The following is a 27,359-nucleotide window of genomic DNA, read 5'->3' as shown; positions in this document are numbered from 1 at the left end:
AATTGTAAAATACAATTGCACAATTACTGCACACTAAATGGCTGCTGAATATCACAGCAATTTCTCAATATTTTCAGTATCAAAACCTGACAGATAAAAAAGCAGTTAGTCAGTATACCCATCTTTTAAAACAGCATAGTATAAAATTTTAAACCTTATTTTTCAGATAAATTCTAGCAATTTTCTCTGTGCCTCCAGAACAGCAATTTCTGGAGGTAATTTATTATTATTAAACATTCAAGTAAAATATTTAAGAACAATATTGTATTCAAGGTGATTGAAAGGTGCATTGAGCTGTCTGAAAAAAATATCTACTAAGCTTCATTCCAAATCCTTTTATTTATTTATTTTATTTTTATTTTTAAAATGCTTATCAATACTTTGTGTCCTTGAGAGCTATCACACTCTCCTGAAGATTTTTATGTGTAAGAGATTGCAGCCTTCCTCAATAGCCTTAAGGTATAATCTCATTTCAAAACCCATAAAGGATTTAAAAAACTTGGACACTTTTTAGTAGCGTAACTGAGACAGTTAGGAAAAATAATTTTTCTCCTTTAATGCATACACAATTGAGTGTACATATCCCAGTCTAAGCATCTGTAAAACCAGAGACAGATTTGAGAAATAAGAGATTCTTTAAAGTTCACATTATAAAGGCATAGCCAAATAAAAGCCAAAAAGCCCCAAACCCCACACTTACCCCTGTAAAGCTTTGTGAATCCGTTCACATTTAGCCCGGAGAGTCTGAAAAATATCTATACACAAAAAACAACAACAAAACAAAACAACACAAAAAACCCAAAACAAAAGAACAACAAAAAAAGGGCTTAGACTTCCTGTTTCTACTTTACATTTCTCTAAGCTTTCAAATATAGCATTTGGAATCAAACTAAGGTATGTATATCCATTGAATTAATAAGTCTCTTTACTACCCTTCTTAATGCTCCCAATTCCTATTTCTGCCAGGAAATGGCAAGCTTTTAAGTCCTGACAAATGCACTACTTCCCTTTATCTCATTACTCCAGCTGCATATGGAGCTGCTGCTGTTCATGACCATATGGAAGGGATGACATAAACACTTTGTAATGGGACTGAAATGGCAGGTCCAATTTATAAAAATCCATAAATATCTATTGCCATGCAGACTCTGCTTGTTGAGCCTTTTCCCAATTCACTGCAGATTCTCAAAGAGAAAACTGACTCCTGGATTTGCAAACTGTGGCTCTTTTCCTTTGTGAAGGCTAACCCTACACTATATCTAACAATCCTTTAACTTACTCTTAATTTTTCTTGATTCTATTTCACTTCAGACAACTGGTTGTGGGCTACCCAGTCATTTTTATTTATTTGTCACAAATTAAATACTTTATCTCTGCAGATGTCTTCCAATCTATTGATGGAAATGAAGGTTAAAACCAAATTTACACAATTTCACAATTTGGCCTATTTTGCCCTCATGTGCCTCTCTCCAATTCCTTAAAAAAGGAAACAAAAAGAAAAACCAAAAAACTTCTTTCCCAGGTGTTCCAGTGGCTGGGATTTGGCACTGCTGTGGTCTGGCATCAATTACTGGTCAGCAAAAAGATTTTTCAAGGCTGGGTTGGATAGAACTCCTGGTCTAGGTGTCCCTGCCAATGGCAAGGGTGTTGGAACTAGATGATCTTTAAGGGCTTTTGTAATTGACTCCTATAGCAGAAGCTTCTGCCTGCCAACTTCATAGAAATGCCCTGTATCTGGTCCTGCAAATCAAAGGCAGTTTGTATCATGATTATTCCTGAATTCTCTGAAGACTTCAGGCTCTTGCCTGAATGCTTAACTAGAGAAGGAAAAAAAACACCTAATTATATAGTGCAAGTGGAAGGGAGAGGGTTGCTCTGTCCTGAGGAAATGTATTACCATTTGTTTCTATTTAACTTCCTATTTCCTCATTTGTGCTGAAGGAATATGTTTTAAGGAAGAGGCAAAGAGGCCTATCACTGATCTAAACAGCAAAATAAAAATTTCTTATTTGCTTTTTAAAAACCATCTGTGTGCCTCTTAGCCTCAAATAACTTGCTTATTTTCAGCTGGAAGACAGGGATGGAAAAACTGAAGAAGAAAAGCAGAGCAGAAAAAACCATGAAGAAAAAACATGCATGTAAAATTAATTAGCAAAAAAAAAAGAGGACATCAGAGTAAAAAGGTGAGGAATCAAAGAAGGGAGAGGTACAAGTTATTAGTTTGGAGTGAAGAAAGACTGACGGATAACATTGTCCTGAATTATATACCTGGATTATCCTCCATAATATTCAGAGCCTCAATAGCAGCAGCAGCTAACAAAGGAGGTAGGGAGGCAGAAAAGCAATAGCCTTGACCAGATAATCGCTATGGGAGAAAAGGAAAAAAAATTATAATAATGTAGGCAATGTTTTAAAAGTTAATTCACGTACATATTAAAAACCTCTCCTCCACACCTACAGGTAAATGTAAGGATTTAAAAGTAGGTCTCCAATTTATCTACAGTATTTCACAGAGAACCAGACAGTTTCTGTGTAAAATCAAATACAGCACAATCACCTACATCATACTTGCAAATGGATATTAATAATTAACTCTCACATATAAGTAACTAGTAGTGCCAGACTATTAATAAAGAGATCTGTCTTACCTGATGGTCAATAATAAAAGATCTTCCACAGCAAAATCCACCAATAGAAGCCAGTGAATTTTCCATGTTTGCACTAATAAGATCTATATCATCAATCTGTCAGTTAAATTAACAAATTATTAAAATATGCTTTTGATTGTATCAAGACTAAAAGTTAATCTATTAAAGATACATCTAGTTTTATATTACCATGACTACTAGAGAAGATCCACCAAATCATGACATCATGAAATGAAAGTACAACTGAAATAATAAGTTTAATCAACACAGAAAGGACATTTCAGAAATTGAGATTTATGGACCTGTAAATAAATTGCATTGATCTCTCTCTTCCAGGCACTGCAATGTGAAGAACACAAACAGATAAAACAAATTATTTAGATACTAATGATAATTCCACAATGCAGTCAGTGTGGCAGCGTCCTTAAAAAGTATAAGTAGCCCCACTGTAGTCATTAGGAGGTAGAATGTGATAAAAATTAAGCATAAATCTAATTAAAATAGAACATTAGAGACACAATTGTGTTATTTCACTTGTTAGCTACAAATATTTCGTTTTGCCAGGCTTCAAAAGATTTTGCCTGTAAATTAATTTAACATAAAAGTCAATTAATTGGAAAGGATTTAACACAGCTAATTAGCTGCTATCAACTAATCAGACAGCAGTTGGCATGTATCACAGTAATACTGTTTCCTTTTCTAAATTAAGCTTCTCTTTTCCATGTTTGGTATTAAGTGAAAACAACAGGACAAAGGGGAAGACAGAATGAGTTTCCTGAATGCGTTTTTTCACTTCCAAGCTGAATACAGACACTGTGAGAATGAAGTGAAAGATGCTCCACACTGCAACACTGGCCAACAAAAAGCACTTCTTCCTTCCCCTCAGCCCAGGGGACTGTGGTAGTAAGCAGCTGCAAGGATACCCTTTTGGATTTCCAAAGTACTCCTCTGCTGCGTAAACACTGCGAAAAGTAGACCCTTGAAAAAATAGTTTGGCTGAATCTGCTGGTAAAATATTATAATAACACCTTTGAAAGAACAATCAGAATTTTTATTTTATTTTCCCCCACTGGAGTAAAAGGCAATAGAGCAAAATAGGATGGCTATATACTGCAAAGATTTTTCTTATTTACTCCAAGACCTCAAATATTTCTGTGCCAGAGTGACACTTTTAAGTATAAGTAGCTGGAAAAGACAGTATTTGTTACCTCATTGAGTGTCCAAAAAAAGTATAGAATTACACATTGTAAAAATTCTTTTGTTATCTTTGTCACCAAAGATAAGAAAAATTATTTCAAGTAAGCACACACTGCCAAGACCTCAAAGATCTAGGACTGCTAAAAAATACTAGATCTAAATATATATACACATACAAAAACCTCCTATATTTAAATGTTTACTGTACACTGCAAAACTATCTGTTAACAGCATAGCTATTAGGAAACAATTGCACAACTTGCTTCTGTAAAAATCTCTCATTCACAACAAAAAAGTACATACATTTATTCCAAAGTGCTCAGTAATTCCTCTTCCGTGTTGTCCAAGGACTCCAAAGGAAAGGCTCTCCTCCAAAAATATTCTAACTTTGTATTTATACTTCAATTTTATCTAAAACAAAGAAGATTTCATAAAACACAAATCAGAATTTGGTGACAAAATGCATGGGGGAGATAAGGTAAAGAAAGACAAGGACAGCATTCTGAATACTGCATAAAGTCAGTTCTCGAGCTCTGTTCTGTCATTATGACATTTTAAAAGCCTTCAAAATTACTCCACTATGAAATACTAGAAACAAGTTTCATAAATGTTCATATATTAAAAAACGTCTTTTTTTATTGGGTTCTCAGGTACTTTCAAGACTATGCATTTTTACACTATTTCTTCCATCATCTACAAGAACAGAGCCTGCATAAAAAGCTGTTTTATATTGAATAGCAAATATTTTCCTTGGAGTCACAATTACTGTCATTTCTAGGAAGGTTTCTTTGAAACTTTTTTTTTTTAGATATAACCTTATTTAACTATCTAGTATCATACAGTGTAGCTGAAAATACACTATATTTTACAGGATAAAAATTAAGACCACAGCCAGACATTATTTTTAAGTCTCAATAGCTTCAGAATCCTAATCAGAAGTTTCCAAACAAGGTTGAGGTTTGGAATCACTATTTCATGAACATGTGAGAAAGCAGGAAGGTAAACAAAAAAACTTATGCAGACCTTTTCTATGTAGGCAACACTACTATTTCATTAGCCACATGCAATTTTCATATGCAATTCAAAAGGCAAACTAAAACCACTTACCAACTCTGGAAGAGGACAAATGTCTCCTGTGTTCATATACAATCCTTCCACTACAATAAACCTTCGAGTTACACGGGCCTTGCGAGGATTCTTCATGGAAAGATATGATTTTAGTTTATATTAATTGTTACTAAAAAACCAAAGCTCTAAATATTTTTTAATAGGGAAGATTTTTCTGAAGGAAATGGCCACTTTTTCAAATAAGCTATTAATTAAGTTTAAACTTCGTATTTTCATCTGTAACAAAAGTTGAAATTACTCACTGGACTACTTTTGTTTTTTACTTTATTTGTTGTGTAATAATTTCAAAGCTTTTGACTTCTACACATGATTTAAGAGGCCTTGTTTCACAACAAATCATAACCAATCCATATGAACTTTATGAATAAAATTCAATCAATGTAACTACAGAACAAATACTACAAATCTTGGTCTCTATTGATACTCATCATTATTCTAAGCATTTAGAAGACTTTTCAACAAGTGTTTTGAGCACCAGGATTCACAATGCAGCACAAACCTCTTATAAGTAGTGCCTTTGTAAAACAAAATGCAAAAGTATTCATAACACTTATGGTACAAAGTCCTTGTCTGATCTCTGGATACAATACAGACCATTAAAATCTTTTACTTGTTTCTGCTAAATTTCAATTGGTATAATTTCAGTTTTGCTGTTTTAAAATGCCATTCCTCTGTTGCTTCCTTTGAACCTTATTTATATTTTCTGATCAAGGATATATAGTCACACTTCTTTCATTTTTCAATTCTTGTAAAAAGATTGAGAAACTTTTCTATGTGGTAGGTACCAAACTAGTCACAGTAGACACTACAGGCTTCAACAGCTCTAATGATATGACCTACCCTTTTCTAGTCAGTATGTCTTAAGTTATACACACATGGTCTGTATTAAGCTCATGCCCATCAATTATATGTTCACATTCAGCTAATTACAGTAAGAAACTGTAACCATGTAGCTAACTCAAAGCACTGTGCTCTAACAAACCAAATGTGTTACACAAATTAGTCTGAAAACCACATCTAAAAACTCATGTAAAGATTATCTGACAAAATGTATTTTCCATGAAGGTACATTAACTAGTATGTTATCTATAAATCTACTATTAATCAGATCCGTTACTGATTTACACCAATGTTAAGCTGATAGGCAGTTTATCTACTTTACTTTTTCTAGGTCTTATCACACAATCAGCTTTCTTTCAATTGTCTGTAACTTGCCAACATTCTGCGAACAAGCCATACAATCATGATAGCTACTCAGTTAATTATTTTAAAACTCATTTAATGAAGTTATCTGCACTTTCCGATCCTGATCTTAGTAACTGCTTTTGGACATTCTTTTGCACTACTATCAGAATGAGAAGAAAGCCATCAAATCGACTCAGATTTTTTCACGAGCGAGAACATCTTAAGAGTTGAATGCATGAGAGGGGAAGACTGAGAAAAAAAATCAACCCTATTGATTCTATAAAGGACTAGGCATATTTGTGCTGATTTTATAGTGTGGCATTCAAAGTGATAGTAAACTTGTATGATTTATTAGGTAAATAAGTTACATAAATTTCTCAGAGATACAAAAAAAAAAAAGCTTTTTAATAGTTTTTAAAGGAAAGAAAAATATTATCTCATGTCAGTCATCTGCCAGTAAAGATATTACTTGCTACTAATGTCTGTGAGCTCAGTTCTAAGAGTTAAGAAGACAAATGCAAATAAACAAATACTGTTTTTAAAAAATTATCTCAATTAAATAAGCAACATTAACTGCTCAATAGAGACTTATGAAAACCTAGTAACTGCATTTAAGCACTGCATCCATTCAATTACATGACTCAGTAAAAAAATGTGGGAGAGCTGGCAGAAAAGAATACAAATATTTCTTCAAAGGAATGGTACCTTTTGATCTTCAGTCTCTTGTTCTTTCAACAGTCGTTCAAGGTCGGCCATATCATTATGTTTAAATAACTTGATGTTACTACGAGATGCTTGTAATCCCTTCTGAATAGCAAAGCAGGCAGCTTCATCTCTGTAAATATAGCAAACTCTTCTAAGTTTGTTAAACATGGTGCAGTTATTCAAAGAAAGCTGGCTATTAGGTCTTGCCTTTTTTTTTTTTTTGAGCAGATATTTGTACTAAGGTTTAGACAAAACCAGATGTTTTAAAGCACTGTATATTTTATTGACATTTTGAAAACTCATTTCAAAGCTTCTCAATTTTATATGAATTACAGACACTAAAAGCAAGCTAGTATGTTTTGGGTTTTTTTTTAATCTACACTTTTCCTTTTGTTTGTATGTGACAGCAGTTTCAGCACAGCATTCCATGGACCAGATACCACAGTAACCATTCCAGAAACCTCTCACTTCTTTGCTCTGGGTCTTAGAAAAAAAGTGCAAAGATATGCCTGTGACATTAACTGTAGTCCTCCAAATACTAAAAAACCTCTATTTTAATATCCTTTGAGAAATAATATCTCCATGTCCAAAGAACTATCCCCCATTTTTAAGTGCTGGAACAGCAAATTTCCAACTATGCTGGGGTATACAATTTCACAGCTGATAAGGTCAATTAATCTTGTGTAAGTGGCAACTTAACCAAACCTGCATATGCTAAATGCAGTAATTTCAAGTGCTTTCAAATAAAGTTAAGATATTTTGTCAATGAGAAGCTGAAAAAGTATGAGATAACTAAATCTAGGGTACACTGGCATCCTTGAGTAGTGTGTGCACAATCCTGGGCATTTGTCTCAAAAACACTGATCCAGAAGACAATGAAAGACAATCAAAAAACATTATTAAATTATGAAAGAACTTCTGCAAAGAGGTCAAATAGGCTGCAAGCCTTACACTTAGAAAAGAGAGCATCAAAGAGAGATTTTGGCAGACAAATACAAAAGTACCATTGTATTGTAATTTAACCACAGTAGGCAGATGAGCCCCACACTGACACTCCCTTCCTACTCCCAGGGAAAATCCCTATACAAAAGCAGTGATAGAAATTAGTAGGTATTACATTTGAAATGGGTATTTCTTCATATTTTTCATAAAATGTTCATGTTAAGCATTTGCATGTCAAAGAAACACTGAGTATATTAAAGATCTAAGGTACTGAAAGAATCAGAAGACAAGAAAAATCCATCAATTCTTACTAAGTCCAAACCCACTTCTTTGGCACAGTAAATTCAGTATTGTTACATTGTTTCACCCAGCTATTGAATCTTCCCTAGACAAATCATACCTGGCTATTCTTAGGTACCAGATACAAGGCCTGCCAAATAATTTATTTGCTTCTGCATAACTACTATTCTGTCATTTTAATATGTACCAATATTTATCCAACTACTCCACTGTAAATAGACATGAGGGGAACAACTCTCCGGGAAGAAAGGTGAAAAGCCAGCAGCAGACAGAAGTATAACTGTATTGTTTAAGAAGAAAATTAATTATTAGAATTACATTAGTATTTGAATACACAAGTTATTTTGCTTTTTTGCAGCTGAGTGCCCACATCTGAGCTTTCACAATGAAAGCAATAACTGATTTGTAATATTTGGCACAGAAAAAATATTTGAACTTTGTTTTATAAAGTGTACTACTTGATCAAAACCAGCAATATTTTTAAATGTTCAACAATATGCTTAAGAATCATTAAAAATAAGAAGAAAGCAATTAGAAAACAATACTTACACAAACACAATGTCCCCTCTCTTTGAATATGCAGGGATAGCACTGGCAATTGTTGCAAATCCATATGAGTATATAATAGCTTCCTCTGTCCTCATGAATTTTGCTAGACGTTCTTCTAATTCTAAGTGCACATCTATTTGAGAGAAAAAACAAAAATATATTAGCTAGCTAGCTTGTTTTTTATCAAAAAAAATCTATCATTACTTTTAGAAATCATTTAATTGAAGCAAACAGAATGTTTATTTGTAAGAATAACATTAAAACAAGTAACTTCCCAAAACCCAGTTTCAACCAATCCAGCTTCATTTAAACTGACAGGTAACCTTTTATTAATTACAAGTTTTGACAGATGTGAAAATATTTATGCAACATGTTTCTCTAATGTTCTTACATCAAAGTTGTAAAAATCTACTTGTGATTAGACCACAAATGATGCAACGTTCTTGGACTGTGACTAGAGAGCACAGTTGCTATAGTCAGAAAACAAATTATGTAATTTATAGCGATTAATGAGGTCCTGTTGGCAGATCATCAGTCCTTCCAAGCTGATGTTTCCCCTACATAAGCATAGCTATCATTATAACAGAACACTGCTCTTGTCAGACAAGTCATAAACGATCTTCTGAACACACTCTGGCCCACTGAAAAGGTCACAACTCCAAGCCAGAGATTATTTACCCTTAAGATATATTGACCCAATCAAACACACAGCATTTCCCAAATAAATTTGGTCAGAGTGACCCACGTAAAAAATCAAAATACTAAAAATTGTAATACCGCATGGTGAGTCGATTGTTGCTGCAGAAAGGTAGCCACAACATTAAGTATTCTGCCTAAGCAAAATGACCTGTATCTGACAAACTGTTATTTTGATTGTCTAACACTCTTGCCACTATCTGCTTCTGCTAGCAATAGACAGATAATTATGCCTTTTGTCAACTGGGAATAAGATTAAAATGCAAGCAGAGATCATTACTGTGTGATTTGAAAGACCACCAGTGGCCAAGTGCTAACTTTTTGCAATTACTGGAAGTTCATTCAAACTAAAATCAAATAAAGCAACATCAGTTATAAGTAAAGATTCTTCCAATAGTCTAGAGCATGGTTATGTCACTGTTGCTCTTTCTAACCAGACACCAACAGAAGGGGTGCAGAAAGGAAAGATATCATATAAATACCAACTTTGCCATACTAAACATACTACATAATCTTTCCCCAAAAGTACACAGTAATCTGACATATTTATTAATAAAAGCAAAGGGTATTTATTCAAACAACAACCTCCCAATCACAGCAAAGAGCAATTTTATCCACAGCATGCAAAATATAAATCTTCAACAATCCTTTCCTGATGTTTACATGGGCATTAGAAAATAGATCAGAAAGAAAATGGTTTTCCCACTGCTTTTAAATGAAAACAAACAGTTCATCATTCCTTATTTGGAACTTTTCTTTTTCACCCTCTTATCTTGATCCAGCTGCACTAGATATACCAAATGTTCAGGGATATCTATGATATCTAGAATAGCCTTCCATCTCCAAAGACTTCTGAAGGGAGGATACTGGCTGGAATTCTCATCTATTTATGACTGAGATTGCAAATAGTCCATTTCCAGAATATTTGTGTCTTTTTCTCGTGTCATTGCTACATGGACTTCAGGATCAATAAACAATCTTCAATCAGGCTTCCAAACAGGTGGGATGACCTTTGGTTTTTTGAATGAAAAGCCCAACAAAGATCAGCAATAGCAAAATTTTAAAAACCAGACTGGCCACATAGCATTTAAAACATGCAATATAAACAACATTCAGTCCAAAATGTTTATTTTTGAAGCCTCATCAGTAGGGAATAAAAAATTAGGGGAAATAAGAACTGAACTACTATTTTTGAGTGATCTGCTATTGATACCTAATGAAGAAAAATGTTGTGAGTGACCACTTACACAGTTTAACTGAAAAACATGACAAAACCATCACTGTTCAAAGTCAGAAACTGCATCCTTCTCACTGAGCCTTATTCAGGCACAACCACGATTACACTAAGCAAGGTCTAGGTAAAAAACAGTGGGCAACACAAGTATTGTCAGGAAGGGCAGCTAACAAATATATTCAGGTTTGTGTTACAGGAAAAAGTTTTGGAAGCCTAAGTAAATTTTGACAAGGGCAAGAACACAAAAGTTCAAAATGACATACATCTAGCATATCATTACATAAGGGTATGAATGTTTTGTTTAACCATGAGGTTGAAAAGTGCTAAGGCAATATTAAAGTATCATTGCGATAAAATCCAAATACTATCTGACTCTTCTTTATTGCAATGATTTGCTTTTAGTCTGGTTACTCCACTAGGATTAGCCCAGCTTAAATGAAACTGCAAACAATATCAGAAGTGCATTTGCACAGAGGAAGACAACACTGGAACAGCTTTCTATGCAATTATGAAATGTTAATAAAGCTAATATTGTTAAAAATTGTTATGAAATGCCTGTTTAATGCCTAGTATATGCTCACATGGAAGTCAAGAACCGAAGAAATGAGAATTATAGAGAAAATATTCACAAATATTCATGTATATGTAAATATACAAATATTTCATGCTCATTACAGGATAAAGGCACAGATACATATGTCAGGGATACAAGACAAAATAAAAAATGCCTTGACAAGGGACTCACTAAATCTATTAATTACCTTCAAAGTGGCATAGATATGAAGAACCAAATCTCCAGTCAAAAAAAATGATAACACATTTTAAATAGAGATCTCTAATATTGATATGAAATATCAGCTCCTAAAAGGGGATAAATCTAAGCTGTAAGAATCAACAACCATCAGTTAAATTCCACATAGGAATGTAAGAGGAAATTGTGTTTAGTTCTGCACAGAACATGATCCATTTACCAGAGTTCCAGTACATGAAAAATTGTGTGAAATGTTTAAGGCACACAATGCAAAGGTGTTTCTTTTCATAGGTTCATAATCCTGCCACACTCCAATATTTAAAGTTAGGTGAAAACAGGAAGACAATTTCAGATTGAACAAGTAGAGCTGGAGTCTTTCTACCATTTAAAATGAAGCCTCCATTATTTTATGTGTAAAAGAGGATACCTCAAATGGGTGAGTATAATATCACTTCTTCTCTACTGCTGAGAAGTAGCAATGCCACAGATTAGATGCCTTGCTTTGTGAAATGGAGTGCTTATTGAAAAAATTCAGGAGCCAATGAATAGCAAAAGCTACAGTTTACATCTTAGGATTAGCCCTCTAAAGAGGGCAGGAAACAACCTGAAGATTCTCTCACTTACCAGGAAAAAAAAAATCAAATTTAACCTGTCTGTTTCAAATAATTACTAGAAACAAACCAAGTGAAAGACTTTACAAAAGTTAAAATTAGCTTGGATTCAAAATGTTATTATTATTCCACAAGGTTTTTTGAGCACTTCACTGTTTTGGAGGGAAGGGAAAAGCCTATATGAATTCCAACAGACCACTGCTGAACTGTGATCAATGAGGGAATCTAGTTCCCTATAAGCTCTCTCTGTACTAATCAATGGGCCACGAGTACATTAATTAGAAACAAATTATGGTTCTAAGCTAATGAATAATTTCTAAGATTGATATCAAGATTCAACTCTGTTCTGATAGATAAGACATATCAAATCAAATTAGGTATAGCAACTAGATGGTCACTTATAGAACTAGTTTGATTAACCAAGAAAAGTTCAAGTTTGTCTCGAATTCAAGTCAAGGCTACGGAAGCTAACCCTATGAAATAATTTGAGTACAGACCCCCTCTGAATTCCATCATCTCTGGGGGAGAGACTGAAAAGTTCATAAAATGAGTTAATGGTTTTAGCCTGTAACTGTGCAGCTATTAATGTATAACTCTTTAGCTTACATAAAATATTTCAATATAAAAATACCCGTGAAGAACTATTCCAGAATCTAATATTTAAGAACTTACTACTTCTTAAAATGAATTTAAAAAATCCCTTACCTTAGTAACACCTGCCCAGGTAATAAAATCTCCCAATTACAACATTAACGTTATCAGTAGTGGAAAACTTCATTCTGGCTACAGCATCAGTAGTCACATTAGATGTCAGAAGTAGTCAAATTAGTTATCACAGAAATCAGACTGCCACCTTGTGGTGCCCGTAGAAAGTTTAATTTGCACTTACATTTACACTTTTAGTCACTGTGACTAATTTAATTCTAATATGTTTATTTTCTCTTTCTACTACAGTTACTAGAACTACAACACATTATAAACTTCGCAATTCTTTTCAAAGACCAGCATTAGAAAGAGTAAGAAAAGAGTTAAAATAATAAGAAACAAAGCCAGAAAGAATAAATGCTACTAATCCTCAACAACTACAGTAAAATGTATGATAGAGGATAACTGTTCTTCAGAGCAACAGAAACAACTTTTTGCTTATATATTGGACTATTTTGGCTGGCTTACCGAAGTAGTCTAAACATCTTTAAAGGCAGATCAAAGAAAGTTACCCACCAAAAGTACCGTAGAATCCTCTGGGTCCACAAGTGCCAACACCGTATTTCTTCAGCGAAGACTGGGCTGCTCTCTTTAATAGGAAAGAATTACGTGAAATATTTCCACATTAGCTTTCCTATACACTTCACACTGACAATTTTACACCAATGTACACAGATGACTTTTTGTATCATGTAAGATGACCTGCTTCACAGAAAGTATAATAATGTACTGAATTCTATAACTAATTTCACCTCAAAACTACTTTAGACAATTGTTGAAGCATCACTCATTCTAATATTTAAGGACATTAAATACTAATCTAACTTGATAATCAACTAGGTGTGCAGTAAGTACACCAGATTAAACTTCAGTAAAAATACAAACTTGACTAGCACAACATTACCAGATTTATAATCTTACTTTCTGCTTTCGCAGTATAGGTTATTGATGAAGTTCATGCTTTCTGTATTCTTTATCCCGAGATAACATACAAAGTAAAAGAGGAATAATCACACAAATAGAATAACTGAAAGAACTCACCTTAACTTTTTCATTATTCAAAAGTCCAAGGAAGTTAAATGATGCGAAGTTTATACATTCCTTGCCATTAACAGTGATCATATGGGTAGGAGGACTGAAAAACAATTGCAGACCTATTGTTATGAATGGAGAGTTGTCATTTTCATAAGCAGTTAATACAGGAGTTCTGTTTTTCAACAACAGAAGGCACACAGGTTTTTCAAGATTCCCTTTTTCGACTACTTCTAGCAGTTGCCAATCAGTACTTAAGTTCAATATCAAGTCACAAATATACTCAACAAAACCTATATTCCTGTAATTTAATACAGAAACTATAACTAGTTTCTTGAGATATTTAATGATTCCTTGTTGAAAACTTAATTAATAGAAAGATGACCCCTGAAGAGACACATAAAACTTCTCTTTTAAAAGCAAAGTGATATCTATTTTCAAGAAGTGCTAAAAATGAAAAGGATACCTCACTGCTCTTACTTCCAAATGAAAAATTAATTCCAAACCAATGGTTTTTTGTCTCAAGGCAACCCCAGAATACCTATCTTCTACTGATACGGCTATTGAAATGTAGATAGGAGCTGTAAGCGGATGAAACTATTTTATTAGCTATCATCTCAAGTTTCCAATTCAGTTTAATCTGTAATGGTTTGAGTAATTTATATAATCAGGAAACAAATTCTGAAAACACACACTACTAGCAAATGAACAAGAGTATAATATACATGAACCAAAGGGCAAAAATTTTCTGCCCTAAAAAAATTGTGATTTAGGTAAACGGCAACAAAAAAAAAAAAAAAAAAAAAAATTGGAATAAGTAAAATATTATCCCTTTAAATACAAGCATCATATCTGTATACTGTATTCTATAAGCAAACCTGTTTTGGCAATTATACACATCAATACAATAGGTTCAAAAATTTCCATTTATCACTTGGACCATTAAGAAGTCTCAAAACTAAGCCAAATACAAAACCCTATGTCTGCCCATTTCTATATCTGATGTCAAACAGAAGAGATTCTATGCTATTCTATGCTATTCTATGCTATGCTATTCCTCACACACAGTAATTTCCATGTGGAAAACTAGCACTGAGCAATTTTCTTCATCAAAATGAAACAGGGCTTCTCAAATATCAAATGCCTGTATACAGCTGCTCCAAATCTGGTGGCTGACAATATCTCAATGGGTACATTTGGTGTGCAAAGCAAATAACTTTTAAGTCCAAGCTATTCACTGCAAGTTAAGAAAAACTCTGAGCTGCCTGAACTTCACTTAAAAAAACTCCATGATCTCATGTTGTATCTGTTCACTTGAGAAAATTCAGCACATGTTGCTTCAACTAAACAATTGCAAAAGTTTACTAAACAGCTTTGTAAAGCTCTCTACTAACACAATGCATGTGCATCTTTTGAAGGTTGAACCTGTCCCCACAAAGGAGCTGTCCTCCATTACTGCCGTGCATCTTCTGCACAGTAGAAGCGTTATAGAAATGTGCAGCAACCTGTCTTGGGGAACTGACTGCCATTAAAAACACAGCTGGATCTGTTCCTCTGTCTAGGTCTTCAATGAGCTGTACCAAAGTCTGGATGTCCTAACAATTACTTTGTTTCAGAGATATTCACCAGAGCAGACCTGTACATATATATACATTTAGTCAATAACATGAGATTCAATATATTACCAGGATACTATCAAATCTGTAAATTTACAACAATTTGCCTCACAGCTCCATCTCTCAAACCTAGAAAACACACCTATGTTCACCAATAACTTGGCCAGTATAAAGCTGTAGGCCTCATGAAATCTTGACCACCTTTTGCTATCAGAATTTTACCCAGACTTCTAAAGAAACAATAACAAAAACATAAATGGAAAAGGTATTTCAGTGAATAATTATAACCAAAACGTGGATATTGATGACATCATAAACCCTGTCTTGCAACATGAGTAAGTCTTTGGAGAAGGAAAACCCTGAACCACTAGATATTTTTATCTTTTCATGTATCTCCCTTCCCCTAGTATAACAGCTCATTAGGTATCATAGTTAGGAACAACAGTTACGAGATACTGAATGATCCAGCTTAAACAGTAAATAAAAATATAATTTCAAGCTATATTCAAAGAAGTTGCAAGCAAATCCTTCAGAAAATGTCTTTTAAAGACTGATAGCATGCCTACCATTCTTGGGCCTCTCATTTAAGTGTTTCATATATTGAAAAAATCAGTCACAGAAGTACTGTTCTGGCAAACAGATCTACATTTTCTGAGTGAGATCTCATACAACTAAGCTATCTTGCATAGATTAGCTCTCAGAAAGTCTACCACAAGGAGTAACTAATTTCTGAACTGCTGAAAGCTGTTGTGGGTACCTTCTTCAGCATTGGTTCAAGATGGATCACTTTTTTGATTAGGATATGTCTGAATTTTTGGCTTTCCTCATCATCTGGCAACATTACTTGATTATGCAGAAAGGAGACTATGAATGCAGGGTACAAACTGCACAGCCTGCTGAGGGAGGAGAAAATCTGCCTTACAGCAAGTCAAAATTTTTACTGAAATACTTTGTTTTTCTGTAGTGGTTATGAGCTTTTATAATCCCCACATACTACCGTAAACACACGGTATTACAAAGATAAGTGAGAGTCCTGAGGCACTAGAACAGGCTATCCAGAGAAGCTGTGAATGCTCCATCCCTGAAAGTGTTCAAGACAAGGCAGGCTGGGGCTTGGAGCAACCTGGTCTAGCTGAAGGTGTCCAAATGGCAACAGTAGAAACGAGATAACCTTTAAAGCTTCCTTCAAATATAAACTGGTTTATGATTAGAATTTTTGTAAATCATCACTCATGCTACACAATGAAATGTGAAAATAACTGAAAGAAGACTACCTCAATAAATAGGGTCTCCCTGCTTAAAAAAGGAGAAATGCTCTTGAGCTGAAATCAGGATGCAGACATTTTTCTTCCTGTATTAACTCTGAAACATGTTTCAAGTTTACAGTCAAAGTTACAGTCTACAGCTGTTGAGCAACTTGTGGGGAAGTAGTTAGTTGGCAGCTTAAATATTACAAGACAAATATCAAGTTTTCCCCACAGCCACTGTTGAGTTTAATAGCCACAATACATTAACATTTTGTCACAATACATTTCCTAGCTATAAGCACTAGAAAGTTCTAATAACTTAAACATTTTCTGACTAATTCTAAAATATTTATTTGTTCTATTTTTTAAAATAGTCAACACTTCCTTTAACTCTACAGTACAGCCTATTTCAAAATTCTGAAGAATATCAGAAGAATTGTTCGCATCACTGTTAATTAAAACAGGCATCACTTTTACATGGCAGATTTTTCTGTGGTAGTAGAACCATCAAAATGGACCTCACTATGACACTAAACTATTGCAAATTATTAGTGTCAGTAGGAAGATACTATGAATGCTTACCAAGGAAAAGCTAGTGACATGCAAATCTGAAGATTGTAAAAAGAAGCTTCAAAGCAATTTCTGAAATAATGTGATTCTTGCTTAAGTCATTTTAAAAGCCTTGTAACATAAGAAAGCAACACTGAGCCATAAATTTCCTCACAGAACAGCTTTACCATCCAGCATTTCTAATTCTGATTGGCCAAAGAAAAACAACTTTTCATGAAGTGTGTGCTGGATTTGGGGTAGAGTCAATTTTTTTAACAATGTCTAGTATGAGGCTGTGTTTTAGATTTGTGCTGAATGCAGGGATGATTTTGTTATTGCTGAGCAGGGCTTGCACAGAGCCAAAGCCTATTCTACTTTTCATACTGCCGGACTGGCAAAAAGTTAGAGGGGCATGGGAGGTTGGAAGGAGACACAGCCAGGACAGGTGACCCAAAGTGACACTTTGGTCCATCCACATGACATGTTCAATATATAAAGCAGTGGAAAGAAGGAGAAGGAGGGCACGTTTGGAGTGACGTCATTTGTGTTCCCAAGTAAATGTTGTATGTGATGTGGCCCTGCTCTCCTGGAGATGGCTGAGCTTGCCCATAGGAAGCACTGAATGAATTCCTTGCTTAGCTTTGCTTGTTTGCATGGCTTTTACTTTCCCTGTAAAACTCTTCATCTCAACCCACAACCCTTCAAATTCTATACCCAGTCGCACTGATGGGGGAGTGAGGGGCTGCATGGGGCTTGGCTGCTGGCTGGGGTGAAACCACAGAAAAGTGCCAAGCAGCTACACACAAAGTTTCTTTTCAAGTGATTAGTGATGATATAAGAAGGCGGTATCTACTTTTGGAGGTCTAAGTCCATGTTTTCAGGCAATATGAAACAAATTAATACCAAACAATAGAAAACCACAATGAAGGCAAAGATACAATACTCCTTCTCCCACCCCCAGTAGTGAAAAAAAAAAAAAAAAGATAACATTTAAAATAAGAAATATTGTCTTAGTAACACAGTCTTAATAACGGTCTTAGTTTTGTAACCAAGACCTCTTCAGAGGCAAACTGGTCCTGCTCTCTAAAAATGCAATTCATTTCTTAAAGGTTTTAGGATATATAAATGCTTAATGAGCAATATACTGTAGAATATGGATATCAAGTATTTGAGTTTAAATAAGTAAACAGAAGTAATTTTGGTTACATTTACCCTGAAACAATGTTGTAATTGAGAGCTGGGTGATCTTTTGGCACAGGAGGTACAAGAGGCTCTGGCTGCCATTCTTCAATCAACTCTTCTTTTTCCTGATCAGGAGAAAAGAAATACTGTTTGAGAAGGGAATTCCCCTAAAAAATACATTATTCATTAATAAACAATTGATAACAATTGTATTAGAAATAATGTATACTAGTACACATTACCTTTCTGAGACAATTAAAATTGGTATTATCTCAGGATCTTTAAATGAGAGGCTCACAATTATGAAATCGGAAAGGGAATAAGATATAAAGAAACACAGACCAGATGTGTCTGTGTATTAAAGATCTTATATTATACTCAAGAGATGGTTAATCTTAGAGTGAAATCACAACCATAGCCCAAGAAAGAAAATTCCATCCTCACCTCACAACACTAGTGGGCATCTCTATACCATATTACTATCTGGGTGGAAAATAAAAAAATCAAAGACATAATTTTACACTAAGGGTGCTCTGCAAGCCAGAAGCTGCTACTATGCAGTCCTCTCCCATCCAAACATTCCTTGTGCTAGCAGAAGCAGTTAAAAAAACAGACAACAGCCTTATTCAGATCCAGATGAAAACTAAGTCAGCAAAAGCAGGATGGGATATTTATCTAAACTAGAACCCACAACAAGAGTCCCAGTCCCAACATAGACTGGCTGATGCTATTGGGAAACCACATCTTGTGTTGCAGTTGCCCAGTAGTATCTTATACCTTGCCAAAAGAGTTCAAAAAAGACTTCTGACAATCATAAAGCGGGACGTATGCTCACACAGCCTTCACTCTGCTCCTGCAGTAGTTGTTGAAAGGCCCCAAATCCCTAATGTATAGAAACAAGAGTTTTGCGTTCATTTTGGAGCACAGGGCTGTTGGTTGGTGTTGTGTTTCAATTCGGTTTGAGGTTTTAGCAGGGGAGCTTTATTGAGTTTTGTTTTTATTAGGCAGCAGAATAAATCAGGTGAGAAGTGGGTGCAGCCTGTCAGTTATGGAAGAATAAATAAGAAAAGCTTTATTTGACTTCAAATGCCTTAGAGGGAAAGACTTCAGATCCTTCAGGACCTCATGGTATTTATTCTGTTTGGGACCTGAACACAGAACATTTGAATAGCTTTAAGGCAGAGCAGGCAACAGAAAATTCATTTTTTTCAAAGAAAGCGAAATTAAAACTGTGTAAGCATGTACTTAGCTTTTTCATTAAAGTCAAATTTTTGAGCTAAGCATGCAAAATATCATCAAAGTGTCATCAGCTTAGCTACTGAGGACACAAGCTCAATTAAAATACTTTTGTCAAGGAGTTTAGCAGAAAGAAAAAAAATATGTATAGATGGACATTGTAACTACAGTAAATTAGCACATTTCAATTGCAGTTAAGATCTATGAACATAAAGATAACAAGCAATTCCTAATTAGTATTCCTATCCCCCACTCACACTCATTTCTAAGAAGCTTCTACTCTTCCCTTTAAAATATTTGCTGCACACAAACTCAACAGCACAGGTTACAAGCCACAAATGAGACATTAGGCAACATCCTAATTTTTCTCTTAACGTAACTTAGAATATACTGAAGTGTAATTGTCCTTTCAAACAACACCGTTTCATTAATTCTACTTCACATTCATTCTCCTCATCCACTACACAGCATTTTGCTTTTTCATGGACAATCATTTGCATACTCACATCTTACATCATCTGTTTCCACCAGTTCTTAGCAGAGGAGGGGACTGGAGACATTGATGATTAAAACAAGCACCAATCTCAATCTAAACCAGCCACCCACCACTGCAGACTAGACACTGCAAACCCTTTCCTCCTTCCATTCACCAAATACCTCAGTACACTGGCCTGCCATTCTGACTGTTCAGGATAAACACGACCTTCTTCCCCTCAACAGAAAGAGAGAGCAAAAGCAGACTTTTGTGCAGTAACCCAACATCAGAGTACTTTTGTCTTTTACCTCCTAAACAGATAAAATTTCACAGACATACAAAGAAACCATCTTTTTAATTGACATTGTAACAGTCTCAATATACATGTGATTTGCATATTTCTCCTTAGTTTGCTGCACTGAAAATATTCACCTGCTGAAGAGAATGAACTCAAAACTTTCAATTTGCACTTTCTTGGACTGCAGTGTACGTGAACTCATCCCTTAACTTTTCCTCTTGCCCTTATATAATTACTTTTAATTTAAATAAGCAATAAATAAAATATACATAACATTTTAAAGTGTAGCTATTTTATTTTATTGCTAATACATAATAAACATGAAAATGTAATCTGTAAAATGCTTATAACTATATTTTATAAATTATCATATACATACCTTTTTATACATTTAGCTTTAGGCTTTCCGGCTTTCTGAATCCTAACCGTAATGGAAGCTTGGTGCAGAGGCTGAAGTCCCCACCTCTATGGGTGTCCCATATTAGAAAGGTGTGGAGGCAGCAATGTTGGTACCTTGCTGTGATCTCCTAGGCATGACTTTTCCAGCCCAAGTAACCTTTGGACTCTGAACTTTCTGGCTCTCTGAAGCCTAACCCTACATGTAGCAGAATCTTCAATTTGTTTGTGCGTATTTATACAAAAAAAATCTAAAATCTGTTTATCTAAATAACATAGATAACCACATGTACATATACAATGGGTGGATGTATTCTGTTGTGGATTTTACTTTTTAATTGCCATATACCTTGGGTAAGGAAAATATTTGGGTGTAAACACATTCAACCCAAATTATTTAAAAATAAATAATGCCTTGTTTACCTAGGTTCTTAAGAAAAGGTAGCAATTCTGTTCGTGAAAACAGTTCTTAGCTAGCACTAGTGTTCTGAAACAATGTCACACATACATATTCTACATTAATATCAAAAGATTAATAAAAACTTTTATTTACTGGTCCTCCAATAAGTCTTTAATTTCACAGTTTTTCTAGACTCATGTAACAGAACTGAATAAACTGGTGCAAATAATGGGCATGCCAGTTAGAAATTTCTTTCTTTCAAAGTATGTATGTATGCTCATACATAAGAGTAATTGTACCTACCTAGGGAGTCTCTGCTCAGAATTACTGAAAACCTTAACAAGAGCAGGCTACCTCTGCTATTCCCTATAGAACAACATCTGATCAGTCTGCGAATGCTGCTCCTGCAAAACAGCTCTCAAGGTCAATGTATTTCTCAGCCACACATTAAACATTTGTCTCCAACAGGAACTTTCCAGCCTCCTCACTAGTATCACACACACAAAAAAAAAAAATGCATGCCATGCTACTACTGCAATTTAGTGGAAATTCCAAAACTAAAGAAAAAAACTTTTCCTCCCATGGGTGTTGCATCCTGGGTTTGGGTTCAAATTATGGGTTTTTTCTTTGTTAGTTTTCCAGTTCTCTGTACCCTCGTGCATCTCCTGGGTATTCCCCTAGTGCGGTTTCCGTGCCCGTCTCCCCATTCCCGCGGTCCCACTCGCCCCAAAGCCCCGTGTCCGCCCTTGCCGTGTTCCCATTGGTTGCTGTAGTACACGTCATCACCACGATGTCTGTACCCATTGGGCGGGAGGACTCCCCGCCCGCCCTGTCCCACCCCTATTTCATCTCACTCCTCGGCATGCGTCCGTGTGAAGCTGGGAGCGGCTGCAGCTTTTCCACCACAGCTCTCGCAGCCAATAAAGCATCCAGCCGCCACACGGACGGATTTGGACGAATTCCCTGCCTCTTTGCTTCTTCCCTCGCGCCAACGGCGAAGTGCGGCCAACAGCCCACCCCGGAGCGCGGCAGCAAAAGCGCCCGGGAACTGCAGTGAGCCCCGGCCCCGACGAGAAGCTGAGACGCCCAAGCCGGGCGTTCGGGAGCTGACCAGGGCCGAGAAAAGTAATGCGAAGCAGCGAATGGGAAGATGTGACTCTTAGTGCTTCAGAAATTTTGAGGTAAAAGCTCAGTATCATTATCATTTACTGCAAAGTAAAAGACAAACAGACTTGTAAGGCACCTTCTTTTCACACATAGCTAAATGCTGCCATGCAAACTTCCACAGCCCACTCCAGTCCTCACTGTCACATTCTCCAAATTTTACTTTGTGTGAAAGCCCATAAGAATCTATGTCTAGCACCCTGTATGGCCACAGACTTATTTATGTTTCCTAAAACACTGAACTATCAGGAACTTACAGTATCAGAGAACCACTCCACCTTTTTAGTTAATGATTTGGGAGATACTATTTTCTAAAAGAAGCAGTAGGAGAACTTACAAACACTATTACCAAAGCATAAGAGTTAGCAAGTTGAAAGGTGATTTCTGCACTGGATTTCGCAGTATTCTTGCTACACATTTAATTGAATCTAGAATCCAACTTCAGGGTGAATTTCTTCACGGTTTTAGAAGCACTAGGTTGCACAATACATATAATTTCCTTCTTGTTCCCCAGGACTGACTTGTCCTAACAGATCACTAAGATGGCTGTGCAGTAATTGTATTCTTCATTAATATTACCTGGAGCCAGCTCTGTTCTGGCACCATTCCCAACAGTAATTCATAAAGAAACTTCCAGTACCATTGCATGAGTGGCTGGCACAAAGGTAGTGTGCAGTTGAGCAGGCCTGTCTCCAGTGGCTGTACCTGAGTAACCTAATATTTCTTTCTGGTGTGGTAAAGACTGGACACCACAGCATGACTCAAACTAGAACAAGACAGAAAGCAAACCAATAGCAGTCTCCTTGGTGAACAGCTGGCATGTTTCTACATGTAGATAAACACACACACAGAAGCCTGACTGTATGGGATCCCATATTGTATGAAACAGACTGGCTGTGATGGTGGGAACTTCCTTCATAGCAGCTCACACAGTGCTATGACCAAAACAATGTTGGTAAAACATTAAAGTTGTATCTCTTGCTGAACAGCCTTTGCACAGTTCACACTCTGTTCCCACAGTGAATAGACTGGTGCATGCCCAAGAGACTGGGAAAGGACACAATCAGGCTTGTACTAACCAAAAATAGATTTCATACTGTATGATGTCACACAGCAGTAAAAAGGAGAAGATGGGTTTTAAGGAATTTTGTCACCTTTTGTTTGGGAACTGTCTGATACTGGTCCATCTACTGGAGATGGTGCATGAGACATTACTTGTCTTGTTTTCTGTCTTACACTTTCCTTTGCTTATTAAATAATTCTACATTCACTCACAAGTTTTCTTGCTTTTACTCTTCCTTTGCTTTGTGAGCAGCTGAGCAATGTTCAAGCCCACTGGGGTTAATCCACAACACAGACTAATACCAATTAGGTGCAGATTTTTCATGAAATTTAAGAAGAAGGCATGTCTCTGTGTGTTTACAGCTATTCCCCTACACAAAATACATAAGCTCTCTTCACAAGAATTATCTACACTGTAGAAAGAGAAATGGAATCATTCCATGACTCTGATGTATCAGTCTGCTTAACTCCTCCAATTGTAGAAGATGTATTCACACTATTCACACAGCTGTGTTTATTTGTACTTTCAGTGAACTACCTATAGACAAGACTTGCCCTTCCAAATATAGTTCTTCCTAAAGCAATCACTACTTCCATCTTCAAAGGTCAGTGATACAGTCAGCTACTCGAATTTTCACAGTCTTCAAGGCTAGCCAACTTGAACACAGGATCACAACAAAGAGCATTTCACCCATGCTATTTTTTTTTTTTGCCATCAAGATAAAGGTAACAAGCCAGTGGTGTCTTTTATAGTCAAACCCTTTGCTGCAATACCATTCACAGCCCATGGACCCACTTTTTTCCTGTTCCCTCAAGTGTGTCAGCCACAGCACTCAGCTTGGTGTCATGTGCAAATTTGCTGAGGGTGCATTTAATCCCATAATCTAAGCCATTAATTAAGGTATTAAATTAATTAAGATATTAATTGAGATATTAAATAACAGTGATCCCAGGACAGATTCCTGAGGGACATCACCTGTCACTGATGTCCATTGTGACTCAGAGACAATGGCCTCTACCCTTTGGGTGAGACCGTTCAACCACTTTCTTATCTACCTACCATCACATCCATTTCTCTCCAATTTAGAGAGAAGGATATCAAGGGGGACCATGTCAAAGTCTTTATACAAGTCCAGGTAAATGACACCTGTAGCCCTTCCCTTGTCCACCAACGGAGTCACTCAATGACAGAAGGCTACTAGGTTGGTCAGACAGGACTTGCCCTTGGTGAAACCATGTCGGCTGTCTCCATAAATACCTGCTGAAGTGTCCTCTAGAACACTCTAAGCTTGTTTAATAAGTGCTCCCCAAATGAGGACACTGCCTGCAGTTTTGCTCACAATTATAGACTTGTGCCTACAGTCCTTGCATCCTGTTCATTGATGAATTACACTTAGCATGCATCCTTAATGTGCATCATTAGTGAGAATAAAATCAAAAAGCATGCAAACACATGACATAGATGGAAATTACATATACCCATTACAAATACCCATAAATCTCTTTCACAAACTTTCTTTAGTACCATTAAGAAATTTCATTATTTTATCCTATTTATAAGTGGTATCACTGTTGTGAAACTCAAATAAACTACTCCAGGGACATCCTCAAAACACACTTTACTCATTTGTGATAGTCTACAGCCAGAGGTCAGGAAGAAACTCCAGTCTTCACAAGTACAGCTTTTTTATTTTCTCAGGATGACATTGCAAAAGTAGAAAACTGCTGCTAAACTACAATTTTTGTGGAACTTACTGTAAATGCTCAGAGCTGTAACTCATAGACACCACATATACAGCTTGAGCATTTTTCTACCATCTACAGTCTTACAGTTCATTTTGCTTGGTGGGCGTTTTTCACATAGCTCTTTCATTTTTAAAATAAAGCCCTCCATTGACTAGAGCTAATGACAGCTTTCCATAGCTTAACAGTCACTGTCATATCAGTTTTCTTATTTCTCAGACTCTCAAACACAGTGCTACTTTAAAAGCACAAAGTGACGTGTTTAAGCAACAAGCAGTTCCTGAGTCCAAAGTAAACTCACTCTTGGAAGTTAAAGAAAAAAAAGCAGAACCATTTGTAATGCAGCAGTAGTTCAACACCCAATACATCAATTACTCTAAACTGTTTCTCTAAAGAGAAATATTTTTTCATCATACCTTAAGTGTTAGATCAGATCTCTCTTGAAGCTTATATGTCTTTGAGAAAAGAAGTCTGATTATCCACAGTATTAGAATTCCTTCTAAAATAAGATGGTAAGCTGGAGCCTGAAAACAAAAGTACAAAAATTAGTCTAGAGAGAACTCTATTTCAAGCAGTGTGACACAACATTTTGTCCCTACTACCACACCCAGAAAAAAAAAACCCAAAGCTGATCATCAGCTGATATATTTCTAAATCAATAAAAATTTTAACTATATGAAAGTGGAATGTTTTGCAGCTATTACTTGTAGCTATTAACTTAAGTTTGAATGGATTTAGTCTGTTGTTCATACACATAATTTGAATACCAAGAGTAAAGGCAGTTAAGTCATACAGGTTGCACCAGTCAGCACCCATGAAGGCAGGCAGCTTTCAAAACAAGCAGAAGTATCCTGAGACCCTGAAAGCCTGTGTCATCCATAAAAATCCACTTCAACTCTCCATCTTTGTAACCTACAGTCCACAGCAAGGACAGCCAGTATTTACAAGGAAAGACAATTTTATTCTTAAAGCCAGCTTCTGTCAGTTTAACAGGCACTTTGATCAGGTATAAAACAACTGAGTCAGCTCAACTAGTTTTGTCCTTGTGTCTTTTACTCTCTTGTGTGGACACAAAGTGTTGGAATACACAAAGCAAACCAGAGCTGATGCAAGTTAAAGTTATCCTCTTTGGGTGCTTGGGGGATGAAAATCAGTTTTCTCTGGCAGCACAGCTAATTTGAAGTAGACGTGGAGTTACTGGACACCTAGTATTAATGATGAGTTTAGTTATTCCATTTCAGAAAGCTTCCTGTCTATTATTTCTAAAAGACTAAAAGTGCACACAAACCAGCACACTCCCTCTTCAAGTCAGAGGAATTGCCTCCCACACATCAACAGTTTTGGTGGTATTTGACCTGCCAACAAGGCAGAACTTACCATACATCCAGAAACGAAAATAAATTGGATGCAAGCTTTTAAAACCAGTGAAGTCCTATGGCACATCAAACTTCAAATAACAAATGTTACCTATTGCAGAGTACTCTTCTGTGTACCAAACACATTAAGAATATATACACAATACATATGACTTGACATCTAAAGAACACACAGTATACTCCCACTGAGGTCTCTGTGCTTTTCAGTGTCTACAATTCTCCTGGATTCAGTGCACTAGAGCGTGCTACCTGCTTCATTAGCTAAGCATTTCTGTATTTGGACTGCAAATCTTGCATACATTCTTTAGAAGTTACCACCCCTTGACAAAGGAAGGGACACAAAAACACCGCGTATCATCAGGACATCCTTTTTAACATCACGAAAAAAAGCCTGGGTACAAACACGCACAGCCGATGTCCTCCAGGAGGGAATTCAAGCCCAAACATTTAAACTACGTTTCTTCCTTTGCAAACGACATTTGTAAGTTACAAACCTTGACCCCAGTAAAATCCTGTGAACCTTAAGGCTTAATGCTCTGCTACACGCCTAAAATGTCGTTTTATAAACCTGGAGAAATGAGACGTGCGTGTATATTTTCAATATACAGCCATGGCGCACTCACACCTGCTCACGATTCAGCGAGTGCAGCCCGGCCCCGCAGCACCGACCCGCACCCAGCACCAGCCCCCGCCGCCATTCCCGGGGCAGCTGCGGCGACACCTCCCCGCTCCCCAGGCCGCCCTCACGTCGCCCCACTCGGGACGCCTGCCCGGCCGCACCTCGTAGAAGGCCTGGACCATCTCCACCAGCACCCACTGCTGCCCCACGCCCGCCGCCGCCGCCATGACCGCGCCGCCACTTCCGCCGCGCCGCCCACGCGCGCCAGGGCGGGCCCGGCGCGGCGCTGAGCGCCCCCTTGCGGCGGGCGCGG

At 36.4% G+C, this 27,359-nt stretch overlaps 1 protein-coding gene across 1 annotated transcript in view; it reads right to left on the bottom strand.

Annotated features, from left to right (window-relative positions):
* Window positions 1-27,318, bottom strand: part of SPTLC1 (serine palmitoyltransferase long chain base subunit 1) — a 34,201-nt gene extending 6,883 nt beyond the window's left edge. The window contains exons 1-12 of the mRNA XM_068176864.1: window positions 27,208-27,318; window positions 25,468-25,575; window positions 18,308-18,402; window positions 13,693-13,786; window positions 13,168-13,240; window positions 8,655-8,787; window positions 6,864-6,993; window positions 4,953-5,042; window positions 4,149-4,256; window positions 2,649-2,744; window positions 2,269-2,365; window positions 701-755 (exon numbers count right to left, since the gene is read on the bottom strand). Coding sequence (XP_068032965.1) covers window positions 701-755; window positions 2,269-2,365; window positions 2,649-2,744; window positions 4,149-4,256; window positions 4,953-5,042; window positions 6,864-6,993; window positions 8,655-8,787; window positions 13,168-13,240; window positions 13,693-13,786; window positions 18,308-18,402; window positions 25,468-25,575; window positions 27,208-27,273 — 1,145 coding nt within the window. The 5' untranslated portion in view covers window positions 27,274-27,318. The remainder of the gene's footprint in view (window positions 1-700; window positions 756-2,268; window positions 2,366-2,648; window positions 2,745-4,148; window positions 4,257-4,952; window positions 5,043-6,863; window positions 6,994-8,654; window positions 8,788-13,167; window positions 13,241-13,692; window positions 13,787-18,307; window positions 18,403-25,467; window positions 25,576-27,207) is intronic.
* Between the last annotated feature and the right edge of the window lie 41 nt (window positions 27,319-27,359).

The sequence above is a fragment of the Anomalospiza imberbis genome, chromosome Z, assembly GCF_031753505.1.
Source record: "Anomalospiza imberbis isolate Cuckoo-Finch-1a 21T00152 chromosome Z, ASM3175350v1, whole genome shotgun sequence".
Classification (NCBI taxonomy): Eukaryota; Metazoa; Chordata; class Aves; order Passeriformes; family Viduidae; genus Anomalospiza; species Anomalospiza imberbis.
The sequence above is the reverse complement of the archived record's forward strand: the minus strand, read 5'-3'. Positions and strand labels throughout refer to the sequence as shown.